This window comes from Nerophis lumbriciformis, linkage group LG02 (genome assembly GCF_033978685.3).
Source record: "Nerophis lumbriciformis linkage group LG02, RoL_Nlum_v2.1, whole genome shotgun sequence".
NCBI lineage: Eukaryota > Metazoa > Chordata > Actinopteri > Syngnathiformes > Syngnathidae > Nerophis > Nerophis lumbriciformis.
Genome location: NC_084549.2, coordinates 54,569,621 through 54,582,500, shown reverse-complemented (window position 1 = coordinate 54,582,500; position 12,880 = coordinate 54,569,621). Strand labels below are relative to the sequence as shown.

Sequence of the window (12,880 nt, the reverse complement as noted above, 5' to 3'; positions counted from 1 at the left end):
GTAGATTGCACATTTCAATACATATTCCGTACAATTGACCATTAAATGGTAACACCCGAATAAGATTTTCACCTCGTTTAAGTCGGGGTCCACGTTAATCAATTCATGGCTTCATGGCAACATTCATGTTGACCAACTTTTGACAACTTTTTGATGCACTTTGTCTTTAACTCCTGTCTCATCAACAACATATCTCCACATTGGTGAGCCTTTGACGTGAGCAACGTCAAAAGACGAAACACGGGACGTAGCAGGACTCTATGGGATTCGGCGTGCCACTTAATGCTAACGAGACTGCTATCTGCTATCAGCGGCTGACTTTGCAATGCTAAGTGGAGAAGTCATTGCTATGGCAGTCACCCGGACACTACAGGGAATTACTTCATCACATCCTGGGTAATACCTCTGAGTTAGAACTGGGCTTTGAGGGCTGAGACCACGGATGTGAATTGTTTTTTTTTAGCTGCATCGTTAGCATCGAGTGGTTAACATTGTTCCTGCTGTTGTCGTTCATACCTCACGTCAAAGATTCATCAATGTAGAGATGTGTTATTGATGATCCAGCAGTCTAAACGTTTACTCTCCAATTAGCATGAAAATAATGTAAACATGGAAACAGATATTGTTGAATATCTACTGTGATCGCCACAACATAATGATAGAAAATAAGACAAATACGAGAAATGTCCCACCCGATACAACTTTTTCAATTAAATACAATACCGATATTGCAGCCTTGACTATTGACCAATACCGATATAGATCCAATATGATATCAGCACCAATAACACATACTTCACACTTATTTTGTAGTTAAATGTTGTTGTGACCACGTAGGCTCTGCATGCTGCAGTATAGAAGTGTTTGAGAACAGTCTGGAATACACTGTTTACTATTTATTTACTTGTTATATTTTGTTTTCTGGCACTTCTGAGTATCATTTGCAAGTATGCTTTCATTTCAGTTTGTCCTAGGTGTGTTGCTGTAATCAGGAAGTAATCTTTGCTAGAGACGTCCGATAATATCGGCATGCAGATATTATCGGCCGATAAATGCGTTAAAATGTAATATCGGAAATTATCGGTATCGGGTTTTTTTTGTTTGTTTTTTATTAAATCAACATAAAAAACACAAGATACACTTATAATTAATGCACCAACCCCAAAAACCTTCCTCCCCCATTTACACTCATTCACACTCATTCACACAAAAGGGTTGTTTCTTTCTGTTGTTAATATTCTGGTTCCTACATTATATATCAATATATATCAATACAGTCTGCAAGGGATACAGTCCGTAAGCACACATGATTGTGCGTGCTGCTGGTCCACTAATAGTACTAAACTTTAACAGTTAATTTGACTAATTTTCATTAATGACTAGTTTCTATGTAACTGTTTTTATATTGTTTTACTTTCTTTTTTATTTAAGAAAATGTTTTTAATGTATTTATCTTATTTTATTTTATTTTATTTTTTTTAAAGTATTTTATCTTCACTATACCTGGTTGTCCAAATTAGGCATAATAATGTGTTAATTCCACAACTGTATATATCGGTTGATATCAGTATCAGTTGATATCGGTATCGGTAATTAAAGAGTTGGAATATCGGATATCGGCAAAAAGCCATTATCGGACATCCCTAGTCTTTGCCATTAGGGTTAATATGTCAGTCTTATCTTCTGTTGAGTCCTACAAAGTGTTGATACTGTAAGTTTTGTACTTATTACACACCAGCTGTTTGATCGTCCTGTTCATCTTAGCTGTAGTTTTCATTAACAAATTTTGGAGGTGTTGAAATCGTCATGTCAAATCACGAATGCTAATTAGTAGCATGTATATGCCATATCCAATGCAATTAGCATTGGGCAAGCACATTTGTTTGAATTAATTTATATCGGGCCAATATCAGACCATACTGTACTGTAACACGTACAAGACATACAATAAATAAGAATTAATTTAAAACTTAATTTCGGCCATAAATACGTCAAATTTGCTTCAAGGGGAACTGCACTTTTTTGGAATTCATGAGAGAAAATAACACATATGTCTTTTTTAGAATTCTAAAGATGATAAAAAAAATGCTTGGAAAATGTGGCTAATGGGAGTCACCGTTGTAGCCTTCGAAGCCCTCTAAAACAACTTTAAAACCTTCCAACTTTTTATATACACACTGCAAGTCTATATATAATGTAGTAACTCTAATATGTACAGTATTTATCGTATTTTGGTCATTTTACGTATTACCGGAACTCAGCTGTTTCTATAGCAGCGCACTACCAACAACAAATGTGTGTTTCTACTCCCGGAAAGCAAACACGAGTGCGTTCTAATCATGGCAGACTTGGTTACAGACAACGAAGATAACTATTTTTAGACAAATGAGGATTCACAACCTTATCTTTTTGAACCTGAACATACGGAGGATGTTCGACTGCCTCTCAAAGCTGAGCGAACAGAAAGATAGGCTGAAACGTTGGAGCAGACGAAAGCCATGAGAGTGAGGTCGGCATGCCTTGACGCTGTAAATGTGAAAATTGGAGCCAAGCTATGCCTGTCAGGCTTGGTCAAAAGATAGGACTCAGATGCAGAGTAGGGATTAATTCGGCAGGCTTTTATTTCGAAAGCTTCCTTTCACCTCCAGAGTCAGGGCAATTCAATATACCGTATTTTTTGGACTATAAGTCGCAGTTTTTTTCATAGTTTGGCCGGGCTCCAGTGCGATTTATATATATTTTTTTCCTTCTTTATTATGTATTTTCGGCAGGTGCAATTTATACTCCGGTGCGACTTATACTCCGAAAAATACGGTAGGCTATAACTAACCTAGTCAACGAAAAAGGTTCCAAAAAAGGGAACAACCGAAAATCACTCCGAAAGGAGGAAAACACAAAAACAATAACGAACTATACTTGGCGCCGTATATTTTATGAAATTTATTATAAACAAAAATTGCTCCAACAGGAAGAAGAAACAGTGGCTATGAAACTCCTATACTTTCTCTAATCTAATAACGGTTAACAAAAAATGTCACTCAAAAAATTGAGGAAAAGGAAAAACTGTAAGAACAACTGAAAACTCACCACTTCGGCTGGAAAACTAAATAACACAAAATCACTCTGCTGAGGAGAAAAAGAGAACTCAAAATAGCAACGAAGGAATTCAGGATCAAGGTATTCAAACACAAGACGAGGCAAGGCATGGACAGGAAGCTGGAGAGGCACGAATAAACGAGGCAATTTGGCACAGAACAAAGGGAGGCGTGGGTTTATAAGACACATGAGGGTAATGGGGAACAGGTGGAAACAATCAGGGGTCAGGGATGACATCAGACTGATGACACAAAAAGTAGGGCAAGTGACCTGAAACGAGAGGAGTTACTTTTCAAACTAAAACATACAATTCACAAGACAGAAGAAACCAAGACAAGACATCCCTCACCGCGGTGTGACAATACCGACATAAATGGCGTGTTTACCCAAAGTCAACGTGAAAAAACTTCCCCGGCCAGACAACTGTCCATCGGGTGAGTCACTATAATATTGATCATGATACATACAGCACATAATGCCTGTTATTACAACTACATACACTGTCTGGCTAGCTGTGTACAAACAAAACATGAAATGTGGGCTAATACTTTACAGAAACTGTAATAAATTTGTTCATGTTTTTCAGTCAATACAGATTGGTGTCCTATTGCATTGTGTTGTGAATTACAAATTCAAAAGCAATTCAGTTGCTGATGCAAAAGCTAGCTTTTATGCATTAGTATCCCATTGCAAGACTGTGCTACTACGCTAGAAAAAGAGTTCCTCAGTGATACAAAACACAAATCTCGATACAGCTTGGTTATTATACAGGTTACGAAATTATCGTTAGCGGTTTTTTAATGCATTTTTAAAGTGATTTAGAGGCAGAATTGATTGCTCCTATTAGCTGCATTGCAAGCCACCTAGAACGAGCTGATTTTTTAAATTATAATAATTATTTTCTCCCATAATGATTGTGAATGGTAGGCAAAATTTAAAAAAAGTGCAGTTCCCCTTTAAAAAAAAAGGAGTGGGGGGGGGGGGGGGGGGCAGAGAGGAAGGAGGCTTGATAAAGTATGCCGCAACATTGGAAGTGCGCTAGCGTGGGGAGACTGTTAGCATAGATATACAGTAATTTGCTACGTCAGCGTGCTGAGAAACATGCGAGGGCAACGTTCCCATTTAAGGCAATGCAATACAACGTATTCTATATCGAAAATAAATCATAACTTGCTTATTTCTAAATCAGTTTTCATGCGGATTACTTTAATGCCAACATCCCAACTATATTTAATTTTTTTGTCTACAACAATGACATTTTCTGTTAGCACTTTGCACCTACTAGCTTCGAGTCGGTAGTAGGCACGCAGCTAAAAGGGGCTTGACAAATACAAAATAAAAGACAGAGAAGGAAAAACTGAAATGTAATCAATAGTGATGTCTGATAATATCGGACTGCCGATATTATCGGCCGATAAATGCTTTAAAATGTAATATCGGAAATTATCGGTATCGGTTTCAAAAAGTAAAATTTATGACTTTTTAAAACGCCGCTGTGTACACGAACGTAGGGAGAAGTACAGAGCGCCAATAAACCTTAAAGGCACTGCCTTTGCGTGCCCGGCCCAGTCACATAATATCTAAAGCTTTTTCCACACACCAGTGAATGCAATTCATACTTGGTCAACAGCCATACAGAACAAATATCCAGAACCCCTTGCAGCACTAACTCTTCCGGGACGCTACAATATACACCCCCCGCTACCCCTAACCCCCCATCCCCCACCTCAACCCCTTCCCCCACAACCCCGCCCACCTCAACCTCCTCATGCTCTCTCAGGGAGAGCATGTCCCAAATTCCAAGCCGCTGTTTTGAGGCATGTTAAAAAAAAGAATGCACTTTGTGACTTCAATAATAAATATGGCAGTGCCATGTTGCCATTTTTTTTCCATAACTTGAGTTGATTTATTTTGGAAAGCCTTGTTACATTGTTTAATGCATCCAGCGGGGCATCACAACAAAATTAGGCATATTAATGTGTTAATTCCACGACTGTATATATCGGTATCGGTTGATATCGGAATCGGTAATTAGGAGTTGAATAATATCGGAATTTCGGATATCGGCAAAAAAGTCATTATCGAACATCTCTAGTAATTCATCTTCCAATAAATGATATACAAATACATAGAAATACTCTGCTGTTAATTCTGCTGTGTGTCTTCCCAGTGTATTCTGCAGATAATGCTTTGTGATGAGGACATCAGATTTGATGATGTGATTCAAACCATTATGTTTGATATCAGCACTTTGGCAGTGGGGAAGAAGGACATCAAGGAATTTCCCATCAATCCCCAGGTAACCTATCAGCAAAGTTCTGTTCATGTTGCTAGAAAGAGCAAAAGAACATTGTAACACTGTTTGCAACATTTACACAGATGCCCAGATGGCGCCTGTTTTCCAATGTATTTTACACAGAATGTTTTCATTCATCCAGGTCATTGGGATCTCAGGGCATTCTATCGATCGCAACTGGACTGTTTAGTTTGTCTTAGAAGACGTTTCGCCTCTCATTCGAGTATGCTTCATCAGTTCATGCTCATAGATTTAGATTGGTCAGATCTATTCTAAGACTTAGATTGGCTGGTGCCAAAACTCCAAATATTTATACTCCAATAACCAGGACGGTGTGCCTCGGCAAGGATGGTTTCGCCCTATCGTAGTGAGAAAAACAACTGTTTTGATGCAATCCTACTGTCAAAGCCATCGACAGTCGTCGAAGTGTAATTTCCCCTCGTTAGCATTGAGGTTGTGTGGCAGAACGATCGCTGTGGATCGACTACTACCAGTCCAAAATAGTCGGAATCTCCCACGTTAGCATTCCATTCAGTTGTAGACAAATGGCACAAATAGCATTCTGGTCACCTTCTGTGACCAGAATGTATGTGCAGTTAAATTTTTTTCTTTGTTACCGCCCTTTTTTTTGTGTTCCAAATATTGCCACTCCCTGAGCTGGACGTAATCACCAGAGGTGGTCGCAGGTATATCACATTTCTATGTATATAAATATATACATTGTTTTGACCACTGCTCTTGACGAAATTGGTGCAGTTCAGCTAAATTTGTTGGTTTTCTGACATGGACTTGTTTCTTCAGCATTGTCCACACGTTTAAGTCAGGACTTTGGGAAGGCCATTCTAAAACCTTAATTGTAGCCTGATTTAGCCGTTCCTTTATCACTTTTGACGCGTGTTTAGGGTCATTGTCCTGTTGGAACACCCAACTGCGCCCAAAACCCAACCTCCGGGCTGATGATTTTAGGTTGTCCTGAAGAATTTGGAGGTAAACCTCCTTTTTCATTGTCCCATTTAAAGCACCAGTTCCATTGGCAGCAAAACGGGCCAAGAGCATAATACAACCACCACCATGCTTGACGGTAGGAATGGTGTGCATGGGATTAAAGGCCTCACCTTTTCTCCTCCAAACATATTGCTGGGTATTGTGGCCAAACATCACAATTTTTGTTTCATCTGACCACAGAACTTTCCTTCAGAAGGTCTTATCTTTGTCCATGTGATGTCAGATGAAACAAAAATGTATTTGCTATGATCGGCGGTAGCAAAGAAAAAAATGTAACTGCACATACAAACAGTGAACACTGAACACACAAAGTAGTACTGTCAGGATTTCTCCTGAAAAGTTGTGCATGTGTTTGTGTTCTTTGTCGTTCCTGTACAGCGCTCTTAATCCTAGTTCCTACTTCCTGTTTTGTGCTTTATCCTGCAGTCACCTCATGCGCTGTTTCCCTCGCTTGCTCTTGATTGGCAATCAGCAAACTCACTTGTCTCTGATCACAATTCAAGAGGTTTTAATTTCCAGCTTCACCTTCCTCTGGCTGCTGGTTCTTTCTAATGGTTGGTTTGCTTTCAAGAATGGATGATTTTGGTTTATTAGCATTTCTCTGCTTTTTGTGTACTTCCACAATGCACTAGTTCAGTGGTTCTTAACCTGGGTTCGATCGAACCTTAGGGGTTCGGTGAGTCTGGCTCAGGGGTTCGGCGGAGGTCAAGACACACAACGACTCATCGTGTAAATAAAAACTTCTCCCTATCGGCGTATTACGGATACGACAACAGCAGAAGTCACACTGATTTGCAGGTGTGTAATTTGTTGTGAGTTTATGCACTGTGTTGGTTTTGTTCTTTGAACAATGTGATGTTCATGCACAGTTCATTTTGTGCACCAGTAATAAAACATGGTAACACTTTAGTATGGGGAACATATTCACCATTAATTAGTTGCTTATTAACATGCAAATTAGTAACATATTGGCTCTTAACTAGTCATTATTAAGTACGTATTAATGCCTTATTCGGCATGGCCTTATTATAACCCTAACCCTGGCCCTAACCCTCTAATCCTAACCCTAACCAAATAACTCTAAATTAAGTCTTTGTTACTTAGAATATGATCCCCATACTAAAGTGTTACCAAAAGACATATAACTTTGTCTTGAATTTGAAAAAAAAACATTTTATTTTTCACTAAAGAAGGGTTCGGTGAATGCGCATATGAAACTGGTGGGGTTCGGTACCTCCAACAAGGTTAAGAACCACTGCACTAGTTGTTGTCATTAAATATACTTTTACCTGCAAGCTGTCTGCCGTGCTCTGCATCTTGGGGTCACGTTGCAAGCAACGCTCACTTGAGCCTGACAATATTAAACCATGGGCTTTTTTTGCTGGTACTAATTTGATACTTTACGGTGTTGATATAAATATATTGCTACATAGATAAGAAACAGTAGATAATCACTATGGCATAAGGACATCATTGACATTTTTTTTTCATCATGATTAAGGGTAAACTTTGGATTGCCTTTGAGCTTCAGCAAAGGTAACCATTCTGTTTTTCTTTTTTTATACATTGAATCTACAATTGTATTTAAGATACATGGCCTTTACAAATTTGTGTCACATTCTATTTTCTTTAGTATCAAAGAAGCTGCCGGTCTCCTCCAAACGGCAAATTCAGTGGTAAACTATATATTAATGACTATTTTGCTTCATGACAATTGCTTAAAGATCAGTCCATGGTGGAGAAAATGTGATATTTGTTCAGGTATAATTTATGTTTTTTTTTTTCATTCAACAGAAGGAAGTGATTTCTTACTGGACATTAAATGTTACCGTGGTAGCAGCCAAGATACACACTTCCAGTGATTACTGCAAGTAGAGTAAAACTTTTATCCTTTACAGTTTATATTTTGACAAATAAGAATCCAGCGTCATTTAAAGCAAAATTATGGGTAAAATAGTGCAGACCAAGTGTTTTTTCACCAAAATATTACTAAATGATGTGACATGTTTCTTTACACTTTTTAGTGTAGTACACATGTACTTTGAACTGATTGATGTAAAATCTATGAAAACATTAACATTTATTGAGTGTCTTATCTTGGGGTGTCCTGATCCGATACTGATATCAGATATCGGTCCGATATCATAAAAAAACAAACAAGTGTTATTATTAATTGACATACTCGCATGTAAAATGTGTGATATCATTTCCGATACAAATAGTGCTGCAGCGTGTTTACTTGTGCAAAGCTGGAAAGCTTTAATGTCCTCCAATAAACACACAAGGTTGGTCTTTTCTTGTATTTTAGTCAAGTCATTTAAACATGGCTAAACTATAGGCTACAAGAAGTTAGCAGGAGCAATTGTTAAAATATTTAGTTTATATAGTTACACTGCTTTCTTGTTTTTCTGTGATTAAACATTTGCGGAGCCAAATTGTTCATTGATCCTAAATATTTAAAATTAAAAAGTATCAGTTTTAGTAAGACCAATACTGCCCCTGTAACTACACAGCAGGCACAAGGCATTGATACAACGTTGATTATACAAACATGTCCTTTAAAACTGACTTTGAAACAACATTGAAAAATAGTTGTATTTGTAAATTGAGACAACAGTGATGTTAAAGTTAAAGCTAAGTTAAAGTTAAGTTGAAGTACCAATGATTGTCACACACACTGGGTGTGGTGAAATTTGTCCTCTGCATTTGACTCATCCCCTTGTTCCACCCCCTGGGAGGTGAGGGGAGCAGTGGGCAGCAGCAGTGGCCACGCCCGGGAATCATTTTTGGTGATTCAACCCCCAATTCCAACCCTTGATGCTGAGTGCCAAGCAGGGAGGTAATGGGTCCCATTTTTATAGTCTTTGGTATGACTCGGCCGGGGTTTGAACTCACAACCTACCGACACTCTAACCACTAGGCCACCAAGTAGGTTGTCCAACGTTGGATCTACGTTGTTGGTTGGGAACTGACCAAATTTCAATGGTCAAATCAATGTCAGAACCCGGCATCACTACACTAAAAACAGTTAAATACACAAAATGTCATCGATGAGTCAAAAAAAGAAAAAAAAATCAATAGATTCATTGATTCAAGAAATAATCGTTTGGTGCAGCTCTAGTATTGTATTTTATCCCACTGTATACCAAATGGCTCACACAAATAACAAAAGGCGAAAGAAAGGTTGAAGACAATTTGGGTTAACATGAGATGACCCTAATTTATTTTTCGAGGAGTTTGCAACCCTTTGTGTGACCATGGATTCTTATTGGTTATTAAAATGATTAGTCATTAAAATCGTTATTTTTCCTTGCTATCTTCTAGTGTCAGACTCAGACTGCTTCGTCTCTCTTTCTCTTCCTACGGCGGCAGCGAGCGAATACAAGACGACAACCATTAACAACAATTTGAACCCAAAGTGGAATGAAACGTTCAGCTTCAGGGTCCCCTCCAACCTGAAAGTAAGACACTTAATGAAATGTTCCTGTTCTTTTTCTGTTGTTACATCGATATATATTTGTTGTAAAACTACAAACTGTACAAAATCAGCAAGTCTTCTGTTTTTCCAGAATATTTTGGAGATCAAGCTACACGACCAGGACCTTTCATTCAATGACCTGATTTCGACTGTTCTCTTTGACCTCAGCAATCTCCAAGCAGGGGAGAAGGAAGCCATGACTTTCACTTTGAATCCTGAGGTAGGAACAGGATGAGTGAAAAGTTGGTGAACATTAGTCAGTACATGTCCATGCACAAAATTAGTCAAAATTCTCAAATAGTTTGTCTCTAAATAAGTCTCCTACAACCAATGGAAACACCTTATTCTGATCGTCTTCGGTTTTTGAAAAGTCGGACTAACACACCTGGATTATGCGATTGGAAAGCAGATCTCTTGAGAGGGTGTGTGTGGCCGCAGACGACCCTTCGTATCGCGCATGCGTCAGTCTCAGATACAATTCAATAAAAACATAACTCAGCTACAATCGGGCGGAAGGCGGCGTACACCCTGGACAAGTCGCCACCTCATCGCAGGGCCAACACAGATAGACAGACAACATTCACACTCACATTCACACACTAGGGCCAATTTAGTGTTGCCAATCAACTTATCCCCAGGTGCATGTCTTTGGAAGTGGGAGGAAGCCGGAGTACCCGGAGGGAACCCACGCAGTCACGGGGAGAACATGCAAACTCCACACAGAAAGATCCCGAGCCCGGGATTTAACCCAAGACTACTCAGGACCTTCGTATTGTGAGGCAGATGCACTAATAGGCTCCAGCGCCCCCCGCGACCCCAAAGGGAATAAGTGGTAGAAAATGGATGGATGGGGCATAAGCAACAATTGTAATGAAGAGGAGAGACTGTTTATTTGCTTCACAAATTAAAAGAACAGAACATTTTGAAGTACATTGATGGTAGAAGAAAATAAACTGGGATTTATCCAAGAAGGTAGCTAAGGAAATGTAAAATGCCGGCTAAATTCGGACTCCCGAAACGGTCTTTTCCGTCGGATTTAAAACTTCTTCCATCAATCCAAAGAGCCTTATGAATGAACTCCGAGGCATTCAAAAGTTTTGCTTCCATGATTCCTTGTCCGAAAATTCCTTTGAAAAAACTCTTCCGCAGGTCTGTCTTTGCTTCGGACCTGCATCCGCCCCAATACATTCTTGGTAGTATCGCCATGTTCGTAGTCCAATCCAAGATAATTTGTTGATGCTGCCTGCTATTTAACATCAGCATAGCCATTAGAGACATAATACTTGTTATATGTGTGCCAATATTACAGCCGACATCACTTCAAACAAGTTTTAAGGATCCGCAGATGGCGAGTGTGACATCATAGGTCAACCGGAAAAGGAATAATTTGAACTGCAGTAAAATGAAATACGCACCTCCTAGCGTACGAGAGAGGCACATGGCATATAACCAATAGTATATCATATTATATTATACAAAGCCTGTTTCCATATGAGTTGGGAAATTGTGTTAGATGTAAATATAAACGGAATACAATGATTTGCAAATCATTTTCAACCCATATTCAGTTGAATATGCTACAAAGACAACATATTTGATGTTCAAACTGATAAACATTTTTTTTTTTTGCAAATAATCATTAACTTTAGAATTTTATGCCAGCAACACGTGACAAAGAAGTTGGGAAAGGTGGCAATAAATACTGATAAAGTTGAGGAATGCTCATCAAACACTTATTTGGAACATCCCAGAGGTGTGCAGGCTAATTGGGAACAGGTGGGTGCCATGATTGGGTATAAAAACAGCTTCCCAAAAAATGCTCAGTCTTTCACAAGAAAGGATGGGGCGAGGTACACGCCTTTGTTCACAACTGCGTGAGCAAATAGTCAAACAGTTTAAGAACAACGTTTCTCAAAGTGCAATTGCAAGAAATTTAGGGATTTCAACATCTACAGTCCATAATATCATCAAAAGGTTCAGAGAATTTGGAGAAATCACTCCACGTAAGCGGCATGGCCGGAAACCAACACTGAATGACCGTGACCTGCGATCCCTCAGACGGCACTGTATCAAAAACCGACATCAATCTCTAAAGGATATCACCACATGAGCTCAGGAACACTTCAGAAAACCACTGTCACTAAATACAGTTTGTCGATACATCTGTAAGTGCAAGTTAAAGCTCTACTATGCAAAGCGAAAGCCATTTATCAACAACATCCAGAAATGCCGCCGGCTTCTCTGGGCCCGAGATCATCTAAGATGGACTCATGCAAAGTGGAAAAGTGTTCTGTGGTCTGACGAGTCCACATTTCAAATTGTTTTTGGAAATATTCGACATCGTGTCATCCGGACCAAAGGGGAAGCGAACCATCCAGACTGTTATTGACGCAAAGTTGAAAAGCCAGCATCTGTGATGGTATGGGGGTGCATTAGTGCCCAAGGCATGGGTAACTTACACATCTGTGAAGGCACCATTAATGCTGAAAGGTACATACAGGTTTTGGAACAACATATGCTGCCATCTAAGCGCCGTCTTTTTCATGGACGCCCCTGCTTATTTCAGCAAGACAATGCCAAGCCACATTCAGCACGTGTTACAACAGCGAGGCTTTGTAAAAAAAGAGTGCGGGTACTTTCCTGTCCCGCCTGCAGTTCAGACCTGTCTCCCATCGAAAATGTGTGGCGCATTATGAAGCGTAAAATACGACAGCGGAGACCTCGGACTGTTGAACGACTGAAGCTCTACATAAAACAAGAATGGGAAAGAATTCCACTTTCAAAGCTTCAACAATTAGTTTCCTCAGTTCCCAATCGTTTATTGAGTGTTGTTAAAAGAAAAGGTGATGTAACACAGTGGTGAACATGCCCTTTCCCAACTACTTTGGCACGTGTTGCAGCCATGAAATTCTAAGTTAATTATTATTTGCAAAAAAAAAAAAAAAAGTTTATGAGTTTGAACATCAAATATGTTGTCTTTGTCATGCATTCAACTGAATATGGGT

At 39.1% G+C, this 12,880-nt stretch overlaps 1 protein-coding gene across 1 annotated transcript in view; it reads left to right on the top strand.

The window, feature by feature from the left end:
• The window catches only part of LOC133619820 (cytosolic phospholipase A2 beta-like), an 81,366-nt gene that overhangs the window by 9,094 nt on the left and 59,392 nt on the right, over positions 1-12,880 (top strand). Inside the window, exons 3-8 of the mRNA XM_061981120.1 lie at positions 5,267-5,395; positions 7,899-7,933; positions 8,031-8,073; positions 8,192-8,264; positions 9,722-9,858; positions 9,967-10,095. Coding sequence (XP_061837104.1) covers positions 5,267-5,395; positions 7,899-7,933; positions 8,031-8,073; positions 8,192-8,264; positions 9,722-9,858; positions 9,967-10,095 — 546 coding nt within the window. The remainder of the gene's footprint in view (positions 1-5,266; positions 5,396-7,898; positions 7,934-8,030; positions 8,074-8,191; positions 8,265-9,721; positions 9,859-9,966; positions 10,096-12,880) is intronic.